Source organism: Excalfactoria chinensis, chromosome 4 (genome assembly GCF_039878825.1).
Source record: "Excalfactoria chinensis isolate bCotChi1 chromosome 4, bCotChi1.hap2, whole genome shotgun sequence".
NCBI classification, from domain to species: domain Eukaryota; kingdom Metazoa; phylum Chordata; class Aves; order Galliformes; family Phasianidae; genus Excalfactoria; species Excalfactoria chinensis.
This window is the reverse complement of record NC_092828.1, coordinates 50,912,599-50,934,298: the sequence shown is the minus strand read 5'-3', so window position 1 is coordinate 50,934,298 and position 21,700 is coordinate 50,912,599. Positions and strand designations below refer to the sequence as shown.

Genomic DNA, 21,700 nt, shown 5'->3' with positions numbered 1-21,700 from the left:
AGGGAGAATATGGAACCAGTGGTGAATGGTAACTTTTAAATTGTTGGCTAGCATAGGAGAATCATAGAAGGATATTAGGGCAGTAACTTAAGGTAATGGCAAATTCAGTTGTCTGACTTTGATTTGCCAGACCTTTTGCCTCCCTATCCCCTTAGATGCTCCAGCAGACTGTTCCTCATGTTTTTTCTGAGGTGTTTGTGACATTTAAAGTGTAGCCAATAGCTTAAGTAATGTTCCACTAAGACAAAAAGACCTCATTGTATAGACAGCATTAAGTTCATTTTAGTCTAATGTTGCCAGTTGAGCAACGTTTGGTTCCTGCTTCCAGATTATCAAGGAAATGCTGTTAACAGTTCAGTGCTTGATCAAGATTGCTCAGGAGATCTGGCAGGACAACAAGCCACAACAGAGTGCTAGACGTGCACCCTAGTGCTCATCTGAATATTTTTTGGAGGAATATGGAAAGAACTGCCTGAGTCCTACCTATAGGAGGTGGCACTTCCTGACTGTGAGAGGCCCTGAGCCTCCTGTTCAGGAGACCGATTAAGTACGTTTTGTAATTCTAGAAATCAGTATGATAACATAGTGATCCCCAGACTCTTGCGTTTGTACGTTTGGTACACAATGCTGAATGCTGGCTTCTGGCCCAGTCGGCTTGGCTCTGTCCTTGCTTAAAGCACATTTTAGTATTTTGTTTTCTTTTTAGAGAATGGTGCCATGAATAGCAGCATGTCTTGGTGGTTGCTTACCTCAATAAGACATTGAAACCAAGGCATGGCTGAACAGACACATCTTGTTCTTAGGTCACACATAACCCTGTGATAGCCTGACAATGTAGGATTTTTTGAAGTTGGGACAAGAAGTGGTTATGGTTTTAAACAATTCACTGTGGTTAGACAGGAAAAGGGCTGTAAACCAGCATCATTAAATATAATCTGGGATGTTTGTTTTGTTTCAGTAGCTGGGAAAAATATAGTTCAGAAGTCCACTCAGTATTGGTAATCCTGGAATATCAAGAGCTAGACAGATGGATGTATGCAGATAAATATTGAGAACTTGGAATATTTTTATTTCATAGGAAATGGAATGACTTAGTTCTTAAAACTTTCTCATAATACTTGCAATGATCTCTAACAAGTTTACCCAGTATTCACCAGAGATGTGTTTCTTCCCCTATGGAAGAAAAGGGAAGTAACCACACAGAGGACTAATAAGCAGCTGTTGAACACAAGCAGCTAGCACACAGTTGAGTTACTGTGTGGTGGAAATCAGTTTTGAGGAGCACTTGGGTAGGTTTCTTTACATGTAAATGCAATGAATAAAACACTTCAATTTTCTTTTCAGAGAGTCAGAATGCGAGCTACTGATGAGTATCTCTTAAAGCTACTGAGTCGTGAAAATTTCCTTTTTTTTCCTAACTGCTTTTGATACTATACAAATAAGTCCTTGCTCAATCCATAATTTACTTTTTTATTATTTTTTTTTCAGTCAGAAAGGCATGTGTGGCTTTGAGGTTGGTAAATTTGGCTCCTAGTCTATTGATATGGTCAAGCGGAGTCAATCAAGCAGATATTTGGCTGTAGAGATTTCATTGTTTCCATTTGTTCTTTTCTGTCAACAATTGTAACTGATCTAGCTCATTAAACAAAGCTGGGATTTTGCAGTAATGAAATCAGCTCAATATTTAACCAGGGAAATATTTTCTCAAGAAATCACCTCTCAGGAATGCCACCTTTATTATTAAGGAAGTGCAGAGACATATAAAGAAAGTATTGCATTTCTAGTATGTAACTTTCAACATACTGAGAAAAAGTGTCTTATATCAACTTTTGTATGAAAGTCCCATTGTTGGGGACATAAACCTAATGCAGCTCTGCAAATACTGCAAAAGCAAAGCACAAATTTCAGGAACCTGATTTTATACTTATACTATTTAAATCTGTCTATTGTGAGTATAAGCCTTTGCTCTTCCTTTTACCACCCATCCCCCAAATTATAGCTACGAATTCACTTCTTATCTAAGTTCAAGGACTTTCTGTTCAAAGACTCGGTATTACCCTTGTATTTCAGGAGGGAGGTTCTCCATATGGAACATTGTTTTCCTGACTATATTCACACAGTTCTTTGCAAGTGTATTCAGAACAAAGTAGAAATGGAGAGTAACAGGTCCTGGGAAACATGTAGAAATTGATTTTACTGTTCTGTACAATCTCTCTGCTTTTCTCTAGTTATATTACAACTATCACTATAATGTAGTGATTCCTTCTGGAGCAAAGTTCTCTGTCTTATCTTGTTGCTCATTTATTGATTTGTCAAAAATGTGATGAAGAATACTTTGTGTGATCATCTTGGTTATGAAACTGAGTTGCAACAGGCCAAAATCCCATCTTTCAGTATTTGTTGACAAACCTACACACATGGCAGATTAGTATTTTTAGTATCTGTAACATTTATGTAGGTCAGACGTTCCACATCTTCAGCCCAATTCACAATTATTTGACTATAAATATATAGTCAGTAAAGTGTGTTTTACACAGCTGATTGTAGTCATCTGCTGGCTGGGCACTGAATAATTGTTTTACATGCAGCCTTGTTTTTCATTTTCTTTCAAAACTACTTCAGTGGAAAATTTGTATGAATGCTACTTCTTTCTTACTTTTTTGAGCATGATGTTAAAACCAAATACCTACAGCAGTAGATGACTGAGTGGGAGTTTATGGGCTCAATATGGCCTCAAATAATGAGGATTTTAAATGATTTGTAATGGTGCAAATAAGTTTTTTCCAGTTGCCCTTGCAGCAAAGAAGGCCAGCAGCAAACTTGGCTATGCTCTTGCTAATACAACAGATCAAGGGAAGTGATTAAAACAAGTTACCCTAAGAGTTTGAGGACACTTCATCCTTGCAGATATTTAACTTGGTTGACCAGGCTTTTGAGCAGCCTCTTATAATTGGTTTAGTTTTGAGTAGGAAACTGGACTAGGTGACCTGCAGAGATCCCTCCATGATTCTGTGCTAAGACTAATAGTTACTTTGTGTGACAAGCAATGGAAAAAAACGTGCCCAGTGTAAACAATAGCAAGGCTGTACTAGTAGTTTTATAATGCTGCAGTGAAGATTTACACACAGCGATAAGTACATAATCCACAGTGAGCAGAAAATGACTTTTCAAGTATATTTAAAAAAAACCCACCCACCTCAGTATTCAACTTAGTAATTCCCACATCAATAAAACATTGGTTTCTTCTCATGCTTAGGGAAGTAAGCACAACCTTCTGTATTTTAAGTTATGGATTTCTTACTATGGGTGTAGGTGTACTTTGGTTGTTACTGTTTTCCATTGGTAGTACAGGGTGATATTACTGAAATGGATTTCAGTAGCTCAAAGTATGTCTTCTTGAAAAAGCATGTATAATTTTGTAGCTATTACTAAAAAAACCCCAAATTTCAGTTATATTGAACTGTGTAATTAGGTACAGTGATGGTGTCATTTTTGTTGCTGCTAAATGACTTTTGGTTTCTTTATTTTCTAAATTCCATATTCTGGGAAGAGGGAGGGGCAATTTTTTGATTCACAATCTTTTTAAGCTTCAGAGACTCCACTTGGATGGTAACCATCTAGTTAGATTTCCTGACTAATGGGCTTATATGAGTATTTCCTCAATGTTTTGGAGTCTAAATGTTTTGTCTTAGTTAAGATGTTCTATATAACCTAGACATGGGTTATTTGGACCAAAACAAATGTGTAAAAGGCATAGCCAGGACAGAAATAGCAGTGAATGACTGGGGTCAGAATTTTCTCTTTTTATCACAACAAGGGGGGGGGGGGGGGGCCTTCTGTGGCTCAAGTGGACTGAAAATGTAATAGGAAAGCTGGGAACAAAACAGGTGTTGGTACAGGAAATCTTAGTTCCCTGTAGTACGATCGTAACTGTCACTGCACTTTTCATTCTTTCTGGTGTTTAATATTCTGATAAACCTCCTTGCATGTTCCAGATAGCAGTGATTGTGTGAAACAGTGATTGCAGTTAAGTAAACACTTCTGTCTGCTTTTTTTTTTTTCTATGTAAGCCATTTAGTGGCCTCACCCATCAGTTAATATGAACATACATTGCTGAATGGCTGGTCTTATAAATCAGCTGACATTTGTGAATGCCTGTCTACTAGAAACTTGCCTGAAGGCTATTTTTTTTTTTACAGACTGAGAAGGGCTTTAGTATGGGCACAGAACTGTCACCTCAGTCTAAGATGCCAGTGGCCATGTTGAAGTGGTCACTAGATGGCCTACTAGCCTAGTATTTATCTGAAATGCATTCAGTTTAATGACTGCTGATGTTTTAAGTAAAAAAAAAACAAAACTGCTTTAAATGCCATTTTTGTCTGCTGATGAGTCTAGATTTACTAATCCTATAAATCCTTTAGATATCTAGCTCCTATTTAATGTCTTAGCGTGCCAGAATATTTGCGTTTTACAAGCAGGGTTGAAGTACCTACTCTAGATTTGTTGACTGTCAGTGGATCTAGAGCTGCCTTCATGCTGCCTGTATCCTCACTGTGAGGCAGAGAGATTGGTCACAGAAAATACATTCTGTAACATTTGTTACTTCAATTGTCTTGCCCACTAGTGGGACACTAAAAGTAGGGTAAGATCTGAGAAATCTTTTCAAAGGGCATATTTATTTAAAGCTTTTGATGGTTTGTAAAATAAGAACATTGTAGTGTGGTAAGAAACCAGGGTCCAGAGCAGAATATCCTGTGAAGCCATATAATGTGTACCCAGACATTACTCTTTGTTTATAAAATCTGCTATTCTTACCAGCAGGCAGCACTTTTATTTGATTCCAAGCTTGCTGATGTGGAGAGTCAGCTATGGCTCTCTTGGGCTGTAAATATTCTGCTCAGACAAAGAGAAAACAAGACAGGTTTTACCTAATTTACTTTCTAATAAAATCACTTCTCAAACAAAGTCTGATTGTAATGGATTCAGCTTTTCCTAACACAACAGTTTCTAAGTGCTATTTATTTTTATTTGTCTTTGGAGACACAAATAGTGTAACAGCTTGCTAGTCTCACCAGCTCTTTTCACTCATGACTGCAGTCATTTTGTCTCTCATCATGCCACTTTCTTTGACTTTCCATGGGATCGATACCTGACATGAGATAAGTGTTTGACTAAGTGCTTTAACGCTCTTGGGCAAACTTTGTGTTTCTACAGACACACCTGTTTACTATGGACTGCAAATACAGGAGTCATTTTTGTTTTTTCAGTATATTCCTCTTATAGGTCTATGTATACCTTGCTGTATGGGTGAGCCCCTTCCTCCATCTCGTATAGAGTTACTTCACAGAAGGTTTCAAAAATCTTAAAAACCTGTTCTCAAAAGAATAGGTTCCTACTGAGTAGCACTGGAGCAGTTTGGCTGGGTTTTGACATTGTATACCACCCTGTGTCAGGAGGCTCTTTGAAGTTTTATCATAATGTCACGATGACCTTCTTTTCTCTTCCCTTTTTTCCTTGGAATTGTGTCCTTATTCTTATGAGGCATTTAAGATTTAGATAATCTTGAAGTGAGAATGTCTTGTTTAAAAACTGCAGGGAAAAAATGCTTTTTTTTAACAGTGATATTCTGTGGTATTTGGGATTTAATTGGAACACTGATTTTATTTCCCTAGCTGTCAGGTAGAGTAGTCAGTTTATACTTATGTATCAATCAATTTTAGTTTTACTTCCGTATTAGCACTGTTAATGCATGTTGTATACTTGATTACTCAAGATTTCAAAGGCTGAGCTTTTACGTATATATGTTTTACCTCTTTAGCATGAATAAAAATATAAACTCTTTCTTTCTGCTATGGCTAACAGAAACATTAATATGTCATGAGAACTGCACTTAATTCAGTAGTTAAGTACTTAATAAGTAAATGTTATAGTGATAGAGTGATAGGAGTTTTAAATATTTCTTGTCAGAAAGTTTCACTGTTGCTACTCATGCCAGCAGCTTTGCTGGTAATATATACAAATATTGAGCCAGTGCTCTTAAAAAGTTAATAAAAATTCCTTACTGCACATATTCTCACTAGAGAGCAGTACAACATAGAATTTTACTTCTTGACTATATATTCAGTGTCCAAGAGGCATTCTGTGCGAACATGAAATTGTGATTATTCCTTTTATACAGGACATCGTACCAGTAGATGCCTCGTATGAGGTGAAAGAGCTTTATGTGCCAGAAAACAAACTGAAGTTGGCTAAAAGTGATGCTGAGTCTCTCTTAACCTTGGAAATAAACAAGGTACTGTGTGTTCATTTATCTCCTTACTGAAGCTGACTAAACAGTCTGTGGTTAGGCAGAACTCTGTGTTAGTTGAAACACCTGTACTAGTTACAGATTGTAACTTGACAGACTTTGTCCTCCTTTTCTTGAGGAACATAATAGCATTTGTTTTCTTTTGTCATTTTTTGGAGATAGCAATTGACTAATAACTTCATAAGTATTGGCTGGAATTTCAGATAGTGCTACATAGTTTATCCTGAGCCTGGAGATTAAAATTTTGGTAATTTTTCCCCCTTATCTAATCCATTCTTTGCATGCATCCTGTGCATAGTTGTTTCTAGATGAATTATTATAGATATAGAATCATAGAATCACCAAAGTTGGGGTTCTCCCCCTCTGTTCCTAACCAGTGTTTTTTTTAGATACCAAGTAAGTGTATAACATCATCTAGGGAAGAAAATGTGTGTTTTATTTGTCTCAACATAAACTAAATGATGTAATAAAACTAAGACTTGCACAAGTGGATTCAGTGGACTTTGTCCTTTGTCAAAGACTCTTGACAAGGTCTTAGTAGTACACATACAAAAATAATAAGGGCCACACACTAAGTCACAGTGTGACAGTTTAAATGGCAAGGGCCTGTCAGTTGGAGCTAAAATAAATTCTTTCCTATGTGAATTTTAGTTCTGGATTTTTTCACTACTTTCTGCAATAAAAATCTCCTTACTAATCTGTACTGAAGATCCGTCTTCTCTCTCCCTAAACCTGTTTGTCTTTATTGCATGTGTCATTGTCTTGTTGTTTTTTTTTTTTTTTTTTCCAAGCTCTTGTTTATCTTGCTTTATTAAAAAATAAATATGAATGAAACTTTCTAGTTCTGCTAAGTTAAACTTATAGTAATAGTTATAAACACTGAGGAGCAAGTTGTTGTTCTTTTACTTACAGAGATTCGGAATTCTTAATGATTAAGACTGTAACACTGAGAAGTCTTCCATTTACTTTGCATTTTATGCATAAATCATATTCTGTGTTATGATTAACACCTAATGTCAGTAATTAAGCAACACCTTTTATCTGCTTTATTTCTCCGTTTCTTTACAAGGTGGATATGCAGTGGGTGCAGGTGTTGGCAGAAGGTTGGGCAACACCCCTGAGTGGCTTCATGAGGGAGAGAGAATACCTGCAGTGCCTTCACTTTGACTGTCTCCTTGATGGTAAAATACTCCCATTAGTAAATCTGAGCAAATACTACTTGTAAAATATTCTTGATGCTTTGCTCCTTAGTTAATGGTATGGTGAAAATTTCTCAGGTTTGTGCACAGTTTGAGGTGAGGAGATAGGATTGTGAAATCATTACTTTTTAAACTATGTTTTTTATTCTTTTTATTTCTACCACTGTGTTTGAAACACCTTACCTTTCTGCCTGTACAAATTATAGTTTATATTTTAAAAATGCTTTCTTTTTTGAGAAGATATTAAAATTGAAATCAACATCTCTGATTTGTGTTGAAGAAATCTGTTTTAGAACTCAGAACTGAAATTTAGTCACTGTTTAGCTTAGTGCGAGAAGTGCAAAAAGGTTTCTTTGATGTCTATGAAGGAAGGGACAACAAAGTGACTTGAGTACTGTAGCTCTGTATAAAACCAGAACTTGAGAAGGGGGCTCAGCTGTGGATGGTTGCCACATACAATTGAATGACTGTGCCTTAATAACTATCTTGCTTTAACAAATACATTTTACTTTGCATTACCAATAGGCTAAGAGCAAACATCAGTTGAAACAGTTAAGGGATAACAAGTACATTATAAAGTTGTCCTTATTGTAAAAGCTAGGACTACCTGTTGTATTATCATACAACAACCTAGACTGTAACTTGTTAGATTTGATATCTGGACCATAGCTGATAATATGGATAATGGCTTTTTTCACTCTGTAGGGGGAGTTATTAATCTTTCAGTGCCTATAGTGCTAACAGCTACACAGGAAGACAAAGAAAGGCTGGATGGTTGTACAGCAATTGCATTAGTGTATGAGGGTCGCCGCGTAGCCATTCTCCGTAATCCAGAATTCTATGAGCATAGGAAGGAGGAACGCTGTGCGAGGCAGTGGGGAACAACATGCAAGGATCATCCTTACATAAAGGTATGCGTGTGAAGATGAAGGTCTAGTCTGATAAATTGTCCTGTCTGCGGAGATGCAGATTAGTTAAGTTGGTGTCTGTAACTTGTGTATTTTGAGAAGAAAACTTCTTTGAGAAATAATTGAAACATTTGAATGGGAACAAAGTTGCTCTTCTGCTCAGTGTTAACTCTTGAGTAGTCTGCCCTTGGTATGAAAACCCATTAAAGATATGAACATGTGAAATGAGTTTAGGATATATAACCTGTGCTGCAGAGGAGGTAACTTTGCCCTACCATGTGCCTAGGAAATCCATTCCCTTGTGGACCCAGATGGATCATCCAAGCTCCTTAACATGCAGTGTGAAGGCAAGAAAAGTTCTTTTTTGACTGCCTGTGGAGCACATGAGAATTGCCTTGTTTAAATTCTTTTGAAACAGTCACCCTTCCTGAAGAGGTCATGATTTAACTCTCTGAGGAGTTATTTCCCATCCGTTGTGTTAAATATGTTTTACTATTTTGACCTTATGTGCAAGTCACACTGAAATATTTTAATCATGACATAGTGCAGTTCTGCATTTGGTTTTGAAAGCTGATGTAAATGTTACATTATAGCTCTGAAGAGCCATCAGTGTATTACTCTTCACATTTCTCTCTATAGTGTCTTTTTGTTTACTCTGTGACTTAAAATCAGATAAAAAGAAATAAAATGAAACTCAAATTATGATTCCCTGTTGAAAGAGAAAGTCTTTTTTGTGCTCTAAAAGCATCTCTATGACTAATACTCATATGTATGTGAAATTTTTTTGACATCTTACCGGTTTTTCTTATTAATGTGTAATGACATCATTTTACTGAATGAAGTTAGACAACACCAACTATACAGTTAGGAATGTATCTGGAAAGGCCATCTGCTCGGTACAAGTAAGAGTGTTGAGAAAGGTGTGTCCTCAGTGTGTTCTGTGCTGATGAATCTGAGGTTTTCATTTGATTGAAAAAATAGCATGAATATAAGAAATGATTAGAAAGTCTTGGACAGAAAAGATTTGGGGTGGCTTGTTATAATATATTAACAATTATAGAATGTCACTCCTGAAATTCATGTAGAGGATGAGAAACTATGTTCTCGTGTCTATACCAGCATGTATAGTAGTAACGCAGCAGCATGCAAATGTGCGTGTTGTAGTTTCATGACAGTGCATCCTTCTGGTGGCCCTTCTGAAATTGTCAGAAATCTCTGGGTGCCTCGGAGTTTACATAGTGGTGAGCTTTCTCAGTTTCATTATCATTCTCACACCTTCCCCTTCCTGCTAGGTGAGATGTGAAATCTGCAATTTACTTTAATATTACTTAATATTGATACTTGGCTTCAGACTGTCAAATACAGTTAAGCTGGAACTCTCTCCTTTGTAAAGATCATGTCCCTTTTGAAATGGTCTAAATGCTCAGAACAAGCTGATTTTCGTTATTTCTCCTAGATGGTTATGGAGCAAGGGAATTGGCTTGTAGGTGGAGATCTACAGGTCCTTGATCGTATTTATTGGAATGATGGACTTGATCAGTACCGTCTCACTCCAGCTGAACTAAGACAGAAGTTCAAGGAAATGAATGCTGGTGAGTAACTTCTTGTTTCTTCATATTTATCCAAATACCTGCTGTGAGGACAAGCCTTGTTTCAGGGATATAAATTTTGAATGCTCTTTAAAGTGGTGTTCTTTGCTTTTTACTGGTATTAATTTTATAAGTTCAGGCTCTGCTTTGCCTAAATGAGAAGAGAAGCTGGTAACCCCTAAGGTTCTTAATTTGGTCTTTCCGTGCATGCTTTGACATATTATTAATGCAAGAAAAGATAATGTTAAAATGTGGTAGAACATGATTTAAAAATCAGATTTGACTAGAGCTATAGAGGTATGGTTGAATGCTGAGCTTTTATGCTCTTCTGTTCTTAAGTCTGTCACATACTGCTTCTGGGGAATAAAGCTTATGATAGCTCTGTAAGTAACTGGATATTCAGTAGGATGTATCACAAACAGTGAGCTAATTCCAGCAACTAGCAGACAGCTGCAAAGCATTTGAAGTTAGAAGGAAGAGAATGGCAGACTGCAAAAAATGCATGAAAGCTGCAGACTGAGATTGGTCTTGAGATCTTGTCTTTTTTCAGTATTATCAGGATTACCATGATCTTCAGGTTTGAGGTATACCAGTCTTGGTCTTAACTGTTCCCCAAAGAAATACACTTGATACCTGAAAAAAACTTAGTATTTAGATTTCACTGAATGGCTGAGGTTGTAAGTGACTTGTGGAGGCCACCTTATCCACCTCCCCACTTAAGCAGAGTCACCTAGAGCTGGTTGCCTACGACCACATCCAGACAGCTTTTAGTTTCTGGAAATATTATCAATGATCTCCCCATGCAACCTGTGCCAGTGTTTTCTCACCTTCACAATAAAAGTGTTTCCTGCTGTTCAAGTGGATCCTCCTTTGTTTCAGTTTGTTTCACGGCTTTTTGTCCTGTCACTGGGTGCCACTGAAAAGAGTGTATCCATCCTCTTTGCATTCTCCCTTCAGGTTTTTATATATGTTGATGAGATTCCCCCCTGACTCTTGTCTGAGCTGAAGAGTCCTAGCTCTCTCAGCCTGTGCTTGCAGGAGAGTTTCTCTGGTCCATGTGTCTTTTGTGTCAAGGAACCCACCCCTCTGTGGCCTCATCAGTGCTAAGCAGTGAGAAGGAAAGGATCAGTTCCCTCATGCTGCTGCTTTGCCTTGTGTAGCCTAGGGTACAGTTGGGTGCTGCTACTGTAAAAGCACACTGCTGACTCACTTTCAACTTGGTGTCCAGTTGGACCCCCTGATCCTGTTTTGCAGAGTGGCTTTCCAGATTGGTACAAGCTGTTGTTCAGAGGCAGAACTTTGCATATCCTGTTTAACTTCATGAGATTCCTGTAAGCCCATTTTTTCCAGCCTGTTGAGTTCTCTCTGAATGACAGCACAGTTCTCCTGTCATACTAGTTATCTTCCCAGTTTTGTGTTGTCTGCAAGCTTACTGAGTGTTCTCTCTGCCTTCTTATCCAGCTCATTAGTGAAAGGTATTAAACAGGATTGGACTGAATTTTGACCTCCTCAGGATACTGATAGTTAGTGGATAGGTAGCATAGTTTGTTTTCCTCTTATAATTTAATCTAGGTCTATATTATATGCTCATGCAGATGAACAGTCTGAACAAGAGGTTCTTGCTTCTGGAGAAACTAAAGTATTTATACTGAAATCTCAGAAATGAAGGAAGCTGATTAATGTTTTAGTGTGTTTTTTAATAGATTTGCTTATTGACTGATACTGTTACACTTGTTTAATGGAATTCAGAGGAAAGATTTGAAGACTTTTCTCTGGTTGTTTAACTCCTGATTAAATAAGTTGCCTTCCTTATCCTTTGTCTTTTTTCCCTCCCTCTCCATAGATGCTGTCTTTGCATTCCAGTTACGCAACCCAGTGCACAATGGGCATGCACTTTTAATGCAGGATACTCATAAGCAGCTTTTGGAACGTGGCTACAGGCGTCCAGTTTTGCTCTTGCACCCACTTGGAGGCTGGACAAAGGAGGATGATGTTCCTCTCATGTGGCGCATGAAACAGCATGCTGCAGTACTGGAGGAAGGAGTCTTGAATCCAGAAACAACTGTAGTGGCTATATTCCCTTCCCCCATGATGTATGCTGGACCAACAGAGGTAAGTATGTCAAGAATTTAAATAAATGGTAATGGCAGCAACAAATACAGAACAAAACCCCTTTAATAGTGCACTGAAATATTTTGTGTTTTTCATGATACTTGTGGGTTGCGTTTTTTAGAGGACAGAGGAAATTAATTTCCCTTGTTAAAAAAGACTGTAAAGAATCTCTCCATCATCACTGAAAATTCTTTGAAGAGACCTCTACAGTGAAGGATTTTTATGGATAGAAGGGGAGACAATATGGTTTTTGTGTGCTCATTTTTCTTACAGTTTTAAGGGTGTAATAGTGAATTAATATTTCCTCCTTTTTTACAACTTATTTCAAAAGATTAATAAGCACATGAAGTAGTTGTCCTGAATGTTAAGTATCGTAAGTGTGTATGTTAGACAGTTAGACAAATTGAGAAGAAAAGGCTTTGTTATTTTTTATTGCAAGCTTAATTTAGAATTGTTTTGAGGCTTCCATATGAAATTATTTGGGAACACTTTATTTAGAAGCCAGGAGTTGGGTTAAAACTCATGTAGGTTGTGGGAAGCAGTGGGAAAAACAAATGCTCTTGCTAGAGGGAATTCATTTGGGCAATATTTTTTCTCCACCTCATAACATTTATTTTTTTCTTTTGTGAGCCATAGGATGTTTGTATTCTGACCAGGTTCAATTGGTTAACTCTGTCATAGCTTCTAGATAGATAGGAGAGATACCTTTGGTGGGAAGAAATTAGATAGCGGCACTTAGATTTTTCTAGTGATTGTTTGACTGGCCAAACAGAGCTTGCATTACTTTTCAAACCAGAAGAACTGTAGTCCAGATCCAGATGAGGTATGTAATTGAGTTACTGTAGGGAATCTTGCAGTGTTCTCCATAGACCTCTTGTGAGAATTAACAGAAACATTATACTTCAATCTCATACTCACAAGCATACAAGAAGAACTGAAACCCCCAAACTTTATTCTGAAGAGAGTAAGAATTTTTCCTGATGTATTACCAATGATTTCAGAATACAAACTGGCATCGACATCTGTAGCCAGGAAATAAGAGATTCTTCCTTTAATAATTTTTTGTAGGTCACTTAAAAGGCATACATGCCAGATTTATTTCTGTAGCACACATTATTTACAAGCTGCTGTTGAGTCAGTGTGGTTATCAGTAGGACGGATATCACCTTTCAGTTTGTAGGATTTTGATATATGTATTTCATGAGTGTGAATTTGGTGTTTTTCTGTTTTTTGTTTTGGTTTTTTGTTTTTTTTTCCCCATTTTTAACTTTCCTACTATCTACTTCGAAAGAAATAAACAGTTCTGTGAAAAAATCCTGTATCAGACTGCAGTGAGCTCATCTGGGTAAGAAAGTACTTCTGAGGTAGCATGAAGAATGGACAGGCTGCTAATTTTGTATGTCAAACACATGATTTGCATCACTGTATATTTTCTTAAGGTTAGTCAAACAGGATAATTTAAGGACTCCATTCTGAGTTTGCTGTTACCCAAATGACAACATGAAACTTAAATTTTGAAACTGTGGTAGTGTAGGTGTAGAAACCCCACTGCTGCGGGGTGTTGGCATTTTGTGAGATTGGCCCATCCTGTGCTTGTGACATAAATGTTAAAGTAGTTAATGCATCTGTCAGCATCCATAACACCCAGATGTTTGAATAGCAACTGAATCCATCAGGTGTAGCATCTGGATGTGGTCAAGGTGAAAACTGATACCAGTAACCTCATTACTCATGGCTGCTTCTTATTTCCATTATTTGAGTGCTGGCTTATAGGAATCTTCAAACTGATTGCAAACCATCCTCCTTGATGCTTATCTAACAATTAGCTATAGAACTTACAGGTGACTAAAATAATACTTTTTCTTTTGAATTATCATTTTTAGAGCTCCTTACCTAAAACTAAGGTAGCAAAATTATTTGGAGTAGGAAGATGTAGGTTGTTTTTTTTCCCTAAGAGCAGCTGTACGTTGGTCTCCCAATTAAGAATGTAAGAATGAAGACATTTCATAGTTTAAAATTCTTACTAAACCATTATTAGTAATTTAGTGTTGAGACAGCTTTAGGCTGGACCTAAATCCTCAGATGATGCTATTCCAAACTCTGCAGTGAAGTCTTTTTTAAGGCATCCTGCTGTGCAAATGAAACAGAGAATGGTGTGTTTTAGCTGTGTGTTTGGTGATTCATATAATTGACAGGGTGTGACTCTGTAGTGGAAATAATACTTGTTTGGCTGGGAGGTGGAAAGTGGTAGTAACACAATGTGCTCATGTTTTAAGGATTGTGTTTTTAACAGTTTACTTTTAACTTTTCACCTTGTCTGTGTTCTAGGTTCAGTGGCACTGCAGATCACGGATGGTTGCAGGTGCTAACTTCTACATTGTAGGGCGAGATCCTGCAGGGATGCCACACCCTGGTACTGGGAAAGATCTGTATGAACCAACCCATGGTGCCAAAGTGTTGACAATGGCCCCAGGCCTCCGAGCACTGGAAATTGTACCCTTCAGGGTTGCAGCTTATAATAAGAAAAAGAAGTCCATGGACTACTATGACTCTGAGCAGTAAGTTGTATTTTAGTTCTAAGACATTTTGAACAACAGCTGTCTTCTCCTGCCCTCACTCCCCAAGGAAAAAGAAGTATTAAGTGAATATTGCTAAAATATGCCAGGTTTTAGAGACATTTTTAGACCACTAATGCAACTTGACTTCAGTGATGATTTGGGTGCAGTTTCACAGCATAACTTACTTGATCCAAGCAAGAGCAATCCTCTAGGTGGCAATGCAGCTGCATGCAGGCTCCCTGAAGAGAGAGCTAGTATTGTTCCTGCTCACCGTAGACAGAACACTGTGGTAGGCTACAGACAGAGCTTGGGTGGGTGCAGCTGGCTGTATTTCAGGCTAGTCTATGTAATGCCAAAAACCTGTCAGATTCCTGGATCAAGTGGTGTTTCAACTCTGAAAGGAGGATGGTAGGGAATAGAGAGTTGTCTGGAAGTGTGAGAGGGTCAGAACTGGTGGAGGATCTCAGGAGTAAAGTAATGATGTGCATGAAAGTCTTTTCTGAGCACACTACTTAACTCATGAAAAACACAACTTGAAAATGTGGAGAAGAAGTTTGTTTGCATAAAAGCGCTACTCTGACTTATTTTAGAAATGGATGACTTGACTTCTATTGTATCTTACTCAATTGCTTGAGGCTTGGAAGCTTCGCAGCCAATATCCAGTTCAACAATTTGTATCACTAACAGAGGTATGGAAGATTATGTCAAGCACGTATTACATGAGTTTCCCTGAGACTGAGCTGTGTTTCTCTTAGCTGCTGCCCCTAGGACTTCCTAATTTTACAACAGCAGGTATGTATCGTGATACAACTTTAGGATTTAAATCTCTACAATGTCTTTCCAGATTCTGATCTGGTAGACTTAGTCTTTTGATTTCACAGTTCTTGTTCTACAAGAAAGAGCAATTATGCTCATGCCTTGAAATTTTAAGCGCTGCCCTGCTGCCTTCCCCCAGTGACTGTACCTGCTTTTCACCAGTTATCCATGGGGCCATGCTGCTTTCCAGCTAAGCAGTGGCTAAGGAAATTCCTTTGGGTGACATGTGGCATGTGCTCTGGTAACTGCAAACAAGAGGCTAAAGTTCTGTCATTTCTTTGCCATTTTTACCATTGTTCTGTTCATTGTGTGACTTGCACAGTGTCAATAAATCAATGGAACAGATGTCAGAAGGCCACAAACAGCATTCTGAAATGGAAACTTCTGTAAGAATGAAAAAAGAAGTTAGAAGAAACTCCTCGCACTTTAGTAGTCTAAGTTCAAACACTCCTGGAAGAGACAACTGAAAGGGGACCAATAATTGAGTCAGCCCAAACATGATTTGGAGAAGTGCACAGAAGGAATTGTTGTTATAATGGAGAACTTCCGAAGGAATTTCTGATCTGAGAACCACTGTCAGGCTAAAATGTCAAAAAAATAAATAAATCACAAAAAAAACCCCAAACCCCAAAGCAACTAAACTAAAAAACATAAACTACCACCAAATGCTGAAATCCTTTCAGAAAAAAGTCAGTATGTTTCTTCATCCAGAAAGGCTGCTCGGTTACCACAGGCAGATGTAATTTGGTATTGGTGGCTTAATAGTTGTTTGGGTGAGCAGAGATTCCCAATTCTCTGCAGAAGATCGGTCCTAAAAATGTGGCCACAGCTTGCTGCTGAGGAAAAAAAAAATTAAGAAAGGAAATTAGTCTAGCAATTAACAATGAAAACCCAGCACACATGCATGAGCAAAAAAATAAATATATAAATAAAGGGGGAAAAAAATCCTCAACAATGTCTGGAAAAAAATCAGCTTTTCTTTTTTTCCTCCTGAAGAAAACCATTGAGATCATTTCAGCTAAAAGGAACCCATAAATAAGGCTACTGGAGCAGTCTGTTCATGCTTTTTGTGAAGTGTGAATGAAGCATGGGTGTCTGAAGGGCAGGGACGATTGTGACTTCTAAACTTTAAAAGTCCTGGGAGTACACTATAGAATATGGTTGTCACAGCTGCTTTAATACTGTCAAATCATACTTAGCTATTTCAATGAAGTATGTACTGTCTGCAGACTTGTTTGATGTGATGTCTGATTTTAAAAGTGGTAGTAAAGAGGCTGAAATAGACATCTTTGATTGCCCTCCTTTGTTTAGTTATCTGAAATAGTAAGTGTTAGTGCATCATTTAGGATATGTTAGGATACATATCACTACAGCTCAAAAGATTTAAACACAAAAAGAAGGTTAATGTGTGTCAGGTAAAGGATTTGCTTTCCTTATGTTGATATGAAGTACAATGGTTATGTTTTGCTCTCACACAGTGTTTGTTCATAGCCAGCTAGGTTTGGAACCTATCTGATACTAGCTGGTTCACTAAGCATGACAGAGTGTTCCCAAGACCTACCTGGAGTTTGACTAAACAAAGGCTAACACTGTAAGGACAATGTTCTGATGCTGAAGGGAATTATGGTGTGAGTCACAACTTCATGCTGCAAAGACAACTTTAAGTTCAGTGGAAATCCTTCTGAGAGTGGTTATAAGGTTGGATTTCACCTCCTAACAGATCCTGTTCAGCAGGGAATCATATATGCTGGAGAAGTAGAGCTGTTAAAAGGCTGAACCTGAGAAAAAGAGGCCTGTGAATTGCACAAGGAATTAATTGCATCTGAAAGTTTGCCATCTGAGTCGAACATGGCAGTTGTTCTGAGGTCGCAACGGAGTGAAGAAGTCATGCTTCTGTGTAGTAGAAACATTAATTTCTCTTACTGTGAAAATTGTGTTTTCACATTTAGGGAAGACACTGACTATTTAGCTGTTATAGAAGGACTTTCAGGTATGACTGTGGAGATCAAGCTGGAAACTTAAACAATGAAATTACTAATGAAGGAATTTGCAAAAAAGGCAAAAATTATTGAGCCATTTCACTATATGTTATGTATTACTAAAGCCTCATATGGGTCAGTTTAGTGATCACTAATTTATGGGGTTTTCAAAGAAAATGGTGTGACAGAACTGTGGGACATTGATAAGGCCTCACCTAGTGCTTATGTTCTTTTTAAAACAGCATTTTTGAGACATTTCTTGATTTTTTTTTTTATTTTTTATTATTTGTTTTTTGTTACGCTGAACCTGTTATGTTTCTTAAATCCTTACTTAGATTTTTCTTCCCTTTCTCTAAGGCTTCTATGGATTTTTTTCTCTTGTTTTGCAAGTATATGTTTTTCTCTCTAATTCTTAGAACTGCTTCTTGCACAGCTATGAAGGAGGAAGCTGAAGGAATGGGGGGTCTTACTAAAGCAAACTAACATGGTATATGTAAATTTCTTGGCAGCTTTATTTCTTATTAAACTTGTAGAGCATTGAGGAGTCTGAGTCTCATTCTACAATAAATCAGCTAATGTGTTTTTTATACTCAGACTTTGATATTGTGGAAAACATGGAAAGTTCTTACAGCGCTTGCTTTACTCTTTCCATTTCAGTTGTCTACAGACTTAATAATTTGTTTTTGCTAGAATTATAACCAGACTTAGTATTTCACTGTGTGATAGCTGTCTTCAAAACAATCAAGTTACCTTCAAGCAGCATTAGTAAATGCTAGGCATCACCCTAACAAGGAACAACATTTGCAGGTGTTCTTAATGGTAGTGACATAACTCTTTCATAGGCTTACATAAGCTGAAAGGTTTTTATTTTTGTGTTATTTATATTTTGTGAAATTGAAACACAGTAGGGTTTTTAATCTTGTCTTTGCACTTCAAGAGCACATAGTCCTGAATTGAAAGCAATAGGAGCATGCATGGCATTGCTGCTGTGTGGATGCACACAAACCAAATCAAAAATTTATGAGGCTAGTGGTTTTGTGAAAGGGAACTGTGGAATGCTTTCTGCATCTTGCTAACTTCCATACCCTGCTGAGCATAGCTCAGCACTTCAAGCCAAGTTCTGCCCTCTGATGCACATACTTGGCTCTTGTTTCTGTCTAAGGCTTGTGCATCTGAGATCAATACTTGGCTTTTATTTCAAACAGACAAGTAAAGAGTGCGTAATGGTTACATGTTGCAAATTGAGCAAGTGGCGTAAGTAAAATTGCCATATTTAATTTAAGAATAAATCATTTTTCTTTGGAACATTTGGTAGAATTCTGGCGTTGTTGTCTTAGTTATGCTTTTTTACTTCTATGAGGAGTAGTGTTTAATTTGACTGGAGCTTTTGCTACTTATCACCACATACCTGAGAAGTTGATTTTAATTTAGATCGTCGTGTTAATAGCAATAATCAGCAGTACTCATCTGGGTTAATGTTTTAATCTGCCCAATTGATTTTTTTAATTTTTTTTTTTATTTTTAATTTTTTTAGGAAAAGGCATTTTTATTATTCCTCCACATCATTTTATGCTTTTTTTATTTTTAATTTTTTGGATGTGTATGTACCATGTGTACTTCCATATATGTGTAAATATCCATATATGTGTAAATATATATATATATATATATATACATGTGTACATGCATACTATGTGGCTTGCAGTGGCCCAGCTGCAACAGAATCATAGAATTGTTTGAGTTGGAAGGGGCCCCTCAAGGCCGAGTGGTCCTACTTTCTACACTGAACAGGGACACCTACAGCTCCATCAGGTGCTTAGAGCACCTCCAGCCTTACTTTGGCTGTTTCCAGGGATGGGGCATCCACCACCTCTCTGGGCAACCCATGCCACTGCCTCGCTAACTTTAATATAAGAAAAAAATTCTAAAACTCCAGTATTTTATTTTGAAACTGTAGACTCTATTATTTTCTGTTCTGCAACTATCTATCATCAAGCAATTTTCTGCCATGTTGTTCTTCCACATTTCTCTAGTGGAACTGAAATGATCCTCCGCCAGCAATGAAATAACAGCCTACAAACAGCATATAGTTTCCTTGTTCCTTCGCAGGGAGAAAGCCAGGCTAGATGAAGGCACAGACTTGATTCAACCTGCAGTAGATCAGTTGGACTAAGCTGCTAAACCCAGGAGTTAGCTAAGCTGTTTGTTGTAGAGAATGTAGATTTGTAGAGGGTGTGTATTTTGAAAGATGTACTGTCACTGATGCTCAAATGTTTGGAAACAGCAGTTGCCTTCCAGAACTATACTTCCAAGAGGAAATTTCATTGAAATATCAAAAAAAGCAGAAGAAATATGAACAACTCATACTGCTTTTTAAAATATTTTCTTTTTTCCTCCTGCCTCCTCCTCTCCCTCTCTCCCTTTACTCCCACTCCCATCTCAGCCATGAAGACTTCGAATTTATATCGGGGACCCGCATGCGCAAGCTGGCTCGAGAAGGACAAAACCCACCAGAAGGCTTCATGGCTCCTAAGGCTTGGACTGTGCTGACAGAATACTACAAATCCTTGGAGAAGGCTTAGGCCTCTTATTAACTGCAGATCAACCTTTGACGCCTGATTTATTTACGAGAAGGGGACCACACAGTCACCGTTCATGTTGCTTTGTTGTGGTGTCTGTCAGGAAGTTCTTCTCTGAAAACAGACGCTTTCTCTCTAACTTAGCATCATTCTTTGCCTGTCCTTATGGGTTCTATTATGTCCTGACACCTAACTAGCTGCTGTTTTTAATGTCTTTTCTTTTATTACAGTTAATATTCTTACAGTGGGATTTTTAACTCTGTTTTTTTGTGTGTTTTTTTTTATTAATTATTTTACTGCCTCTCTCCTTTGAGTTCTGCAGCTGTTAAATAGATGCAGCTTTTTTTCATATTATTTAAACTGCTGGATATTTTCTGGTTTTAGTAGTTTGTAGGAGAAAATGTAATAGTTAAACTCTTAACTATGGATAGATGCTCTATAAATGAAAAGAGTAAATAATTTTAAAACTACTGTTGAAGTGTACTCTATCTTGTTCTCATCAGCATATCCAGAAGCATTTAACATTAACTTTTCAGTATATGTAATCAAAAAGCAGAGTTCTTTATGCAGCATAATTAACTTCTTTTGCTTTCTTTGTTTAGTTTTGGAGTTCTTGGAGCTCTGTCCGGTAGTTTTCTTCTACTGTGGACCTGTAAAGATGATGAAGTTATGAATAAAACAAAATACTTAATTTTCTCTTAATAAACTAAGATATTTATTTTAATGTGTACTTGTTGCAATAAATGTCAGTAGGGGAACATCTGATCCTGTTGGATTTCAATTACTGGTCTTTGTTCCTGTTACACTCAACAATAAGCGTACAGTAGTACTGATCTGATGGCATCTTTCCCAGTGTTTGTAGGTAATCAGAGGAAAACAGTCTAACTGTTCTTAGCTATTGACTAGGAACTATTCATATCCTTCTCATGGAAACTCTCTCTTCTTTAGCTGAAGAAGGTGGATGTAGCAGGAAAGAGTAAAAAATCATTTTTAGAACTTTGAAACTGGCCTGCTACTGAACCTGAATGCAGTGTATGTTCATTTAGAATTTTGGGGTGGGATTGTGGGAGGTTGTGGTGAAGGGACCTGTGTAATGAGTGGGATGAATACTAATTACGGTCTTCATTTACTTGTTCAAAGTAATTTTAGGACAAATACTTTGGGAGTGTCTTCCTTCTCTTTTCTTCTTCTGTCTCCTTGACGATATGTAAATAGTAACTTTTAGGGGGATTTATGCTTCTGTAAGATGCAAGAAGGTCAGACAGAGTTGGGAAAAGACAAGACACATGTTTATCAGCAAACCATGATGATTATTGAGACTGCACTTTGGTAGCATAAAGCTTACTGTTTTAGAATCACTGGACACATTTTCTTCAAATTTGCCTTTAATTTTTTTTTTTTTTTTATTATTTTTTTAGATTGCATCAACATGTAGATTGTACACAGTCCAATAAGAAAAAGGTGCTTCCTCTCCGGGCAGGTGTTTGTGCAAAACTTCATGCTTAACTACAAAGATGAACAAAAGTTATGAGCTGCTAAAGTGGGATTTGCTGTTGAAAGTTAGAGTTTGGACTTTTTGCTGCCAGGTATGATTCTTATTAAAAATGACTTCCATAATAGTGTATTTTAGCAGAATGGCAAGCACAGGTTAAA

The 21,700-nt window shown here is 37.4% G+C and overlaps 1 protein-coding gene across 1 annotated transcript in view; it reads left to right on the top strand.

Annotated features, from left to right (window-relative positions):
* PAPSS1 (3'-phosphoadenosine 5'-phosphosulfate synthase 1) overlaps nucleotides 1-20,771 on the top strand; it is a 31,998-nt gene extending 11,227 nt beyond the window's left edge. Inside the window, exons 6-12 of the mRNA XM_072334585.1 lie at nucleotides 6,179-6,292; nucleotides 7,377-7,488; nucleotides 8,212-8,417; nucleotides 9,871-10,006; nucleotides 11,847-12,115; nucleotides 14,444-14,673; nucleotides 19,912-20,771. Of these exons, the coding sequence (XP_072190686.1) occupies nucleotides 6,179-6,292; nucleotides 7,377-7,488; nucleotides 8,212-8,417; nucleotides 9,871-10,006; nucleotides 11,847-12,115; nucleotides 14,444-14,673; nucleotides 19,912-20,050 (1,206 nt within the window). The 3' untranslated portion in view covers nucleotides 20,051-20,771. The remainder of the gene's footprint in view (nucleotides 1-6,178; nucleotides 6,293-7,376; nucleotides 7,489-8,211; nucleotides 8,418-9,870; nucleotides 10,007-11,846; nucleotides 12,116-14,443; nucleotides 14,674-19,911) is intronic.
* Nucleotides 20,772-21,700: the final 929 nt, after the last annotated feature.